Source organism: Monodelphis domestica, chromosome 2 (genome assembly GCF_027887165.1).
Source record: "Monodelphis domestica isolate mMonDom1 chromosome 2, mMonDom1.pri, whole genome shotgun sequence".
Taxonomy (NCBI): domain Eukaryota; kingdom Metazoa; phylum Chordata; class Mammalia; order Didelphimorphia; family Didelphidae; genus Monodelphis; species Monodelphis domestica.
The window spans coordinates 253584769-253594760 of NC_077228.1; the positions used below are offsets into that span (position 1 = coordinate 253584769).

General features: G+C 34.3%; 1 protein-coding gene across 1 annotated transcript; it reads left to right on the forward strand.

Moving 5' to 3' along the window:
* Window positions 1-8659: 8659 nt before the first annotated feature.
* Window positions 8660-9622, forward strand: LOC100009814 (olfactory receptor 2L2-like). Its single transcript, XM_001362285.2, has one exon. It carries the CDS (start codon window positions 8660-8662, stop codon window positions 9620-9622), a length of 963 nt encoding a protein of 320 aa, XP_001362322.2.
* Window positions 9623-9992: the final 370 nt, after the last annotated feature.

Below are 9992 nucleotides of genomic sequence, written 5' to 3' on the forward strand. Positions count from 1 at the left end.
GGCCAATAACTGATGTTTTCTCCTCTTAATTATTTACATTGAGAAATGCTCACATAGAAGAGAAGACAATTATAGAATTTGTTATTGAAATAATGAACTTCCGGAGGTCTTTAGAAATAAGGAATATTAGAAATAAGTAAATGAGAACAAGAACATCCTAATGTAAAGCCTTTAATTCTAGCTCTCATTGGATTTTCTAGAATGGATGGAATCATGCCACTGTACATACTCTATTTTTTTTTAACCTGGAAGATAATCAGCTGGGGAAGTGAGCAAGGAAGGAGCATAGACAACATTCACAACATCCAAAGGAGTACAAGAGGTAAACACATAGGACCAATCTCATATTGTACCTTGTGCTTAGGAAGTTTTTTCCCTCCAATTCAACAAACATTTATTAATTACTTGCTATGTACAGAAGTCATTATGTTGAACCTAGAGATACTAGATATAAAATTATTCTTCAAGGTTACTCTCATTTGGTGGGTGAGGAGTCAGAGTAAATAAGTAAGTAAATCAAAAGTATGGAGGAAGCTACACACACACAGAGAGAGAGAGAGAGAGAGAGAGAGAGAGAGAGAGAGACAAAGAGAGACAGAAAGAGACAGAGGCAGAGACAGAGACAGAGACAGAGACAGAGACAGAGAGACAGAGAGAGAGAGAGAGAGCAAGCACACTCATAGGATCAATATAGGAGATGACATCTGAGCAATGTTCTTAAAGTTTAAATTGATTCCAAGAATATGAAGTAAGAAGAGAGCACATTCAGTTATGTATATACCTGTCCAAAGATATGGTGATATGGATAGGATGTCACATATGGAGAAAAACCAGGACAACTTTTATAGTTTGACTAGAATAGTGAATACATGAAAGGAAGTAAAATGAAATAAGTATATATATACCCCCTTTACAGTATATAATGAGGAATTTCCTAAGATTTCCTTCTTTTAAATTTTATTTTTAGTTTCAAATCTTCTTTCTCTCATCTTCACTCCTCCATCCACTGAACAGGCAAGAAAAAATTACAAATACATATAGACTTTAAAAAAAACTTCTGATTAGTCATGTTCCGAGAGAAAAACAGCAAGTAATAGAAAAAAATGTGCTTCAATCTGTACTCTGAGTCTACTAGTGCTTTTTTTGGAGGTATATATCATGTTTCATCACAAGTTTTTTGGAATTGTGGTTGATCAGAGTTAATATGTCTTTCAGTCTTGATTCATTTACAGTACTGTGACTACTAGATAAATTGTTCTCCTGAATCAGCTCATTCAATTTACATCATGTCTTCCAAGATTTTTCTGAAACTAAATAGGGAGTTTCAATTGCCATGATGGGCATCTACATATTTTATTCTAGAGGCTACTAAGTGTTTTGAATAGAAAGGGAAATATTTGGTCAATTCTAGTCCTTCCAGAATTCTTAGTAATAGAATCAGACTTTAAAAAGACCTTAGACATCACTAAGCCAATACCTTCATATTTCACAGGATAAAACTGTGATCCAAAGTGTAAGTTGCAGAACATCATGAAAAGCATGGTCAAGACTAGATTTCTGAGTCTCTGATAGCTCCCATGAATGGTTTTTCCAAATGCCATTTTATTTACTCTCTTCCTCATATTTTAAATAGGTTCTTAATTTTTTCATTTATCTTACTGTTTTAGAACAAACAAACATAGACCATTAAAGTAAAAAAAAAACTTTACTGATACATGTTTATTATCACTCATTCCAAGATGTAAAGAAAAGAAAAACAAAACAAAAATTTGAACAACTAAATTTGCGTTGTTAATTGCAAGCCTTTAATAATTAAAATGTGCATTTTATGTGAAGATTTTTCTTATATTTTGTTGGGAAAGGTAGTAAGGTATTCTTTCTTTCTTTTACTTTTTCCTCTTCCTATTTTTTGAAAAGAAGATGCTTAATTTGAATGACTAATACTTCATATATTACAAGAAAGATATGACCACAACCACTGGATCTTTTCTTGGGTTGTGTTATTACTGAGCTTGATCTTTCTAGCATGACTTGGTCTTTGCCATAAATTTGTAATACATTTTTTCAATAGGTAATTCCCCAAATCTCCCATCTACTTCTGCTACCACACCTCTAGTCTTCTGGAGAACTTCTCTCTGTCTGTCTCTCTTTCTGTCTGTCTCTCCCTCCCTCTTCCCCTCACTCTCTGAAAACACCTACAGGGTTTGTGATATACAGATATAGGATTTCCTAGGTCTGCTGTTTTGTCTAAATTGGATGCACAATGTAGTCAATGCAATTTGTCCTTTCAATTAAATGAACATTAGTCACTCTGGCTGTTTGAATTGGATTGTCTATTCAGTCAAACAACCATTATAGACTATTTTATTTTTGTGAAATCAAAAAATTGTTTGACTCTTGGATTCGGAGCCATTAATTGATATTTGGAGAGTTGTACAATGGCATTATATGAGATCAAGTATCATCTTCTAGATACTAATTGATAATATGTATACATTTTAATATTTTTATTGCAAAATATATATGCATACAGATGGATGGTCCCAAGTAAAATTATGTAGTAGTCTCTGTTTTAGTTGTTCTTAAAATCAACTATTCCTATTTTGACACTTTTTATTTGTGCCCAAAGAGTGGATTGCCCAAATACACACATCTCATTAAGAATAAAGTCAGAACTAAAAGTAAAGTCTCTCACAGATATATTCAATAACCTGTCCACTATGTCATGTTATCTTTTTTCCTTCCTTTCTAAAACATACTACTTTTTATTTTGAACCCCAATCTTCCAGGGTTACAACCTGACTCCTGACTCCTTGGATATGTTCACACAGCTGTCATCAGTATCACACATTCTTCATTTCTCTTTTTTATATTAAAAACTTTTATTAACAGTGGTTTGCCTTAAGGAGTGATAACAAAGCTAGAGATTTCAGTTACCATGCTAGCAGAAAGTATAGATATTTTTGATTGAGAGGAACTTGCAGACATCTTTTTATTATACTGTGTAGAAAGTTGGCTCATGCCACCCTATAAAGCCCTCCAAAACAAGGCAAAGTTATATTTTTAAACCTCTCCAGTCTTGTATCTCAGAATCAAAGTATTTTAGATAGAAAGTATTAATTCCAAGACATAAGAGTGGTAAGAGCTAAGCAATTGAGGTAAGTGACTTGCCCAGGGTCATACTAACTAGGAAAAATATGAGACCAAGAGTAATACTTTACAAAGATATCTGTTTTTAACACAATAATCAGGGTCAGATTAATGCATAGAAAAAATAGGTGGTTACTTAAATGGTACTATTTTAGAAGACTTGGAATACTCTCTCCCATACTTGCTACACTGATGCATTTCCCTGGGACCAAGTCTGAGGAAATAATATGGTAAAATAAAGCACTGGAATGTCAGTAGAGAGTTTCATTCTCAGTCAGACAATCACTAAACATTCTTAAGCACCTACTATAGGCCAAGGCACTGGGGATACAAAAAAAGGCAAAAGATAAGCCCTGCCCTCAAGGAGCTCACAGTCTAATGGGGGAGACAACAAGAAAATAAATGTGTACAAACAAGCTAGCTGCAGGAAAAATTGAAAGAAGGAAGACACTAGAATTACAAGGGGTTGAGAAAGGCTTCCTGCAGAGTATGGGATTTTAGATGGGACTTGAAGGAAGCCAAGAGGCAAAGATGAGGACAGAGAACATTCCAGGATTGGACAACAGGCAGAGAAAATGCTTAGTGACAAAAGATAGGGGTGTCTTGTTCAAAGAATAGCAAGAAGGCCAGATTGATAGTAAGGTGGAAGATAGAGAGGGTCTAGGTCAGTGATGGTGAACTTTTTAGAGCAGTGGTTCTCAACCTTTCTAATGCTGCGACCCCGCAATATAGTTCCTCATGTTGCAGTGATCCCAAACCAAAAAATTATTTTGGTGGCTACTTCAAAACTTTAATTTTGCTACAGTTATGATTCGGAATGTAAATACCTGATATGCATTATGTATTCTCATTGCTACAAATTGAGAGGTTGAGAACCACTGTTTTAGATACTGTACTATTCCCAGAGAATATGTGCCATGCCCCCACCCTTACCCTAGACAGGGGAGGAAGGGCTCCCTTCGGACTGTTGGGCAAGGGGGCAAGTGAAGTGAAAAGGATATGAGAAGACTGGATACTTGGCTGGGCTAAATGAAGAAACAAATGTGAAAAAAGAGAAGTCTGGAGGCCAAACAAAAACTCCACCTAAATCAGAGGTTTAGCTAGTAATTGTCATCATTGCAGAATGCAATGACAACCTTTAAACTTCATAGAGAAGGAAGTTTTCCTTTAACCAGACTTAGTTTACTGATAGTTTGTTTAAATAGTTGTGTTTCATTGGTTGTTGTTTGAAATTATAATTCTATTTAATTTTGTTCAGCTTTTTTGAACTTGAAGGAAGCATTAGATTATGAATTTATCTTTCCTTAAGCTTTTTTTTTTATAGGCTAAGAGAAATATACAAGTTTGCACTTTGTAAAATAATTCTTTCATTGTCATTCTGATGTAATTTTGTACATAAAAGGCCTTGTTGGAATCCTGATCTTGGTTCAGGATTATTTATTCATTTATTTATATCTATGATCCAAAACTGTGTTTAAACATAATAAAATATAATCTTTTTTAACCCCGATAATTTCTACATTTTTGTGGATCAATTTTGAAACAATGACTTGCCATATTAGCTAAAAAGGGAGATTTTCCTCCCAAAATAGAACTGTACCATTGCCAGAAGTACTGCTAAGTGCATGTTTTAAAGAACTTTCACATATTGTATCTTACTTTAATTAAGCAAAATCTCTCTTAAGTAGGCAAGGCAAATGTTCCTTACCAAATTCATAGACAAAACTGTTATACGATGAATGAGAAACAGGGTTAGAATTCAGCTCTCCAAATCCAAACCTAATACATTTGACTCCAAAATCTAGAAGGGAAACAAACACAAAATTTTGTAACACAAATTCTTCTCAGAGAAGTTTATATTTGTTTTTAGAATTAAAAGAGGATATTGAAATTTACTGAATAAGACAGGGCCCGTGTATAGATCTAGACTTTAGGAAAATCACAATTGTGTATACATAAACTGTATAGGTTTACCTCATGCTGAAGTAGAGAATGTCCTCAAGGATAAAGACCCTCAAGTTCAGAGTTGGAAGAAATCTCAGTGGCAATCAAGACCAACCCATATCTGAAACAGAATTGCTTCAATATATGCATTATCTGGTCCTACAGCCAGTGGAGAGGAACCTATGACCTTCAGAAGTATAACCTGCTCCACTTTTGACTGTTTTCATGATAAGGGATTTTATTTTTATATCATAGTTAAATTTCTTTCTTTCCAACTTTCACTTATATCTCTTCTCTATTTAAAAAAGGTTCATTTATGTTTTGATTTAAAGTATAAGCATTTACAAACTATTCTTATTTTGTGGGGTTTTTTTTTAACAAGGCAAAGCAGGTAAGTAAAACTAATAAGAACCTCATCTGAGAGTACATGCATCATTTCACATTGTATCACCCCATCTCTAATTTTTTTTCCGTTCTGTGTTTTTAAAACTTTTAAAATTATTTTTTATTGTCAAGCAAAACACACTTCATATTGGTCATTATTGTAAGATCACATTCATACAAAAATAGAACCCCAAAATAAGACCAAAGATACACCTGATGTGAAAGAGAATTTCAACAATTCTTCCTCTGGAGGTAGATAGTATTCCCTTCATAAGTCTTTCAGGATTATCCCAGATCAATGCATTGCTGGCCATCTCTAATTTTTAATGATTGGAATCTATTTTTCCGACACATTACCCATCCTATTAAAAAAAAGAAAAGAAAAACAAATTTCTTGCAAGAAATATGCTTAGTCAATAAAATCAAATTTCCTCAGTGAATTTGTGGATATATCTGTATATATATAATTCCCCAAAGTCTGTAAAGTTTCATTTTTCATCATTTGTCCTCTGGAATAATTAATGGTCATTGTATAAATCATATTTTCTTACAGCATTCAGAGCTGCCTTTACAGTATTGTTATTATTGGATACATTCTTCTAGATCTGCTCATTTAATTCATTATCAGTTTGAAAAAGTCCTCAAACTATAATATTGATCTTAAAATATAAACCTTGTAGTTCTTGTAGTTCTCCTTATTTTACTCTGTATCAGTTCATATAAGTCTTCCAATGTCTGTGAAAAAAAAAATTTCTTTCCTCATTTCTTTTAGTAAAATTCAATACATAACAAAACCTGTCTTGGAAGCCAAATAGAGATTATTACTGGAACCACACGTGAAGCCTTTACAGCATGGTAAAATCTAGTGAAAATTTGATCTTAACTGGAATGACTTTTGAGAAAATGGTGTCAACACTTCATCAGGATTCATGGAGGACAGCTGGACATACACACTAGATTTCAGGTGAATGAATTTCTTTTTGTAAATGATTTAAAAAATTTTTCCCAATTACATGTAAAAACAATTTTATATTCATTTTTTATTTATATTCCAAATTTTCACCCTCTTTCCCCACCTACTCCTTGATTTAATAAACAATTTGACATATATATGGATCATTTAAAATTTATTTTTATATTAATAATGTGGAAGAAGACATATATGAAAACATATTTATCAGAAATAAGGTGAAAAATAGTATACTTTCATCTACTTTGATCTACATTTAGATTCCCTCAGCTCTCTCTCTGGTAGTGGATAGCATCTTTCATCATATGTCCTTTGAAATTGTTTTGAATCTATGGCTGAGAATAGCTAAGTTATCCAACATTGCTCATCATATTAGTGTTAGTCCTGTGTACACTGCACTCCTGATTCTGCTGGAGGTTAGCATATTTTCAAAGGGTTCAGAAAATATAGTGGAGCCTATTAATTTAAATTCTTCAGTCCAAGATAAATAGGAATCATTTAGTAATGAAATTCTGAAGATATGTGTGCTTATGTGTGGTTATTCAGGGAACTTACCAAACAACTTACACTGGTGAGAAAAAGTTAAGCAACGGAAGACAAATACAAAAGTATGACAAAGGCCTGTAAGATTGTGAAGTGAAGTTGACAATATTCATTGTCAACTAAGGGGGGGAAAGGTGGTATATATCATAATAGCGAGTAAAGGAAAAGAGCTAAAAAGGAAAGCATTTCCTTTTTAAAAAATAGATATGATTACTTGGTCAAAGTAATGTTGCAGATGCAATCTATCTAGATTTAGATAAAGCACTAGGCAAAATCTCTTCTTGTGAAAGAGATGGAGAGATTGTACACTCAATCAGCAGCATAAATTAGGTGCCTACTGTATACTATGCAGTGTATTAGGCTGTTAGGGAAGTTAAGGAAGACCCAGTACTATAAATGATCTCTATTCTAAAGGATCCTAAACTTTAATGGAGACAATAATCACATATATAAGAATGACATAAAGAAAATGAATGTGAACAAATACAAAGTAGTTAAATAAGGGGTTGTTTGTGAGGGAGACATGGAGAAGTGGAAGGATTAGAAAGATCTTCAGATAGAAAGTTATGCTATTGGAATAGTTGCTTTTATGTTTTTTAGACTCATTAAAAGTGCAAATGAGAGTAGTTTTTAATGTCCTTTTATTATTGATCCCCAAATTTAGAGAAGTTAGCTAAGCACTGTTCCATTGAGGTCCTAAGGAAGATACTTGAATTAAGAGAATCACAGAATTTGGGAATCCTCAGGCTAGAAGAGAACTTCAATACAATTTCATTTTTCTCCATTTTACAGAAAAGTAATAGTGTTCATAGGGTTTTCAAAGGTTATTTAAGAGTTGTCATATGAAAGAGGAGTTCAATTTGTTCTACTTAGAGCCAGAAAATACAACCAGGAACAATGGGAGAAAATTACAGAAAGACATATTTAAACAAGATGGTCAATCCAATAGTGGAAATGTTGAGTTTAAGATAACAATGAGCCAATTCACTAGAGATGTCCAAGAGATAAGTGATGATGTGAGATGTCCATTAGATTAAAGATTAAGTACATAGATTTTGGTAGCATCCTCTGTAAAGATGAAAACTGAACCTTTGGAATCTATCAGATGGAATGTAGAATAAGTAAAGGATCCATAACAGAGCCCTGACTTCCTTCAAATTTTGTTGTATGTTTTTTTCCCATTATAATGGGAGGTGTGAACATTTTTAATAGCAGGGATGTGATCAGTAGGAACTGAGAAATTTAAGGTGAGATAGGTGGAAAAACACATCAAGGAGACAAGCTCCTTAAAAAAAGACAGGTGCATCTGAGATCAGAGTTATAAGTAGAGAGGATGCTCTTGACCAGGAAAAGGAGCAAATGGGGCAAGAACTGCTCAAGATTTATAATATTATAACAGGGCATAATGGTTGACCTCAGTTTCTTCAAACAAGTAAGAGTCAAAGTCATAAATTGGGAAAGGGAAATCTAGATACAACATAGAAGACATGGAGAGATAGAAGGGTATGAAATAACCACTGAAGAAATCAATGTATATGTGTTTATAAATCAGTGAGTGCCTGGGAGTTCAGAAAACTAGAATAGTAGTCTCATAATATTCAATAATGACTTCAAATGCTCTCTGATTTTCTTCTATAGTTCTTTACCTAAAAGTGATAAAGCTGAGCCATGGGCAGAGTGAACCAGACAACAGATTTCATCCTCTTGGGACTTTTTCCTGAGATCAAGCATCTTGCTGTTCTTATCTCCATCATCTTCCTGATCTACATGATTGCTATTACAGGAAATGCTGTGCTGATCTTCCTCATCTTGGGTGATTCCCAGCTCCACACTCCTATGTACTTATTACTGAGCCAGCTCTCTCTCATTGACTTAGCTTTGATCTCCACAGTTGTCCCCAACATGGTCACCAGCTTTTTCACAGGAAGGAAAAATATTTCACAAACTGGATGTGGAACCCAAATTTTCTTCATTTTAACCCTAGGGATTTCTGAGTTTCTTTTGTTGACCTTTATGTCCTATGACCGCTATGTGGCCATCTGTAATCCCCTTCGTTATTCAGTCATCATGAGTCCCACTGTCTGTATGCAGATGGTCATTGGATCCTGGTTAGGGGGGACTCTAACATCCTTAGTTCATACAACCTATGTTATGCATTTTTCCATTTGTGGCTCCAGAGAGATTCTTCATTTCTTCTGTGAGGTTATGGCCCTACTAAAACTTACTTGTGAGAACACCTCAGCGTATGAGAAATCAGTAGTAATCTCAAGCTTTCTGGTAGTTTTTATCCCGTTGAGTCTCATTTTGCTTTCTTATACATTCATCTTCCTCACTATTCTTCGTATGAATTCCCCTGAAGGGAGGAGCAAAGCCCTAACCACTTGTTCTTCCCATCTTAGTGTAGTAAGTCTCTATTTTGGTCCAGCTATTTTAATTTACATGAGGCCAGGCTCTTCCCAGACTCCTAAATTGAACCAGGCTCTGTTTTTGTTTGATTCCATTCTTACTCCCATGCTCAATCCTATCATCTATGGCTTAAGGAATAAAGACGTGTTGGCAGCTATAAGGAAAATATTGAGAACTATATTCTCACGAGGAAAGATTCAGAGACACTTAGGTTGCATTACTTGAAAGCAGTCTCATATCATTACCTTTCTTCTTTAGCTGTGAGAGCATAGTGCATGGCCAGGAAGGAGGTGGGAGTAAGTGGAGGATGATACTATATATATGTGAAGCTAGAGAGCCTAGGTTTGAATCTAAGCTCCACTACTTAATATTTGTATGAGTTTGAGCCTTACCTCTCTAGAATCCAGTTTCCTGCCACATAGAACTTCTATTTAGGCCCTTCAAATTATACCATGTGAATCATAGCAAGGATATAAGTTTATAGAATGAGTCCTTAGAGAAAATATATAAACTTAAAGCTTTCATGAATGAAGAAACTGAGATCAAGAACATGGAAGTAACTTGTCCAATGTTAGCTGCTAATTATCTGCAGATA

What these genes read in the sequence shown, in the direction of transcription:
- LOC100009814 (XM_001362285.2), top strand. Translation starts at nt 8,660, where the DNA reads ATGGGCAGAGTGAACCAGACAACAGATTTCATCCTCTTGGGACTTTTT.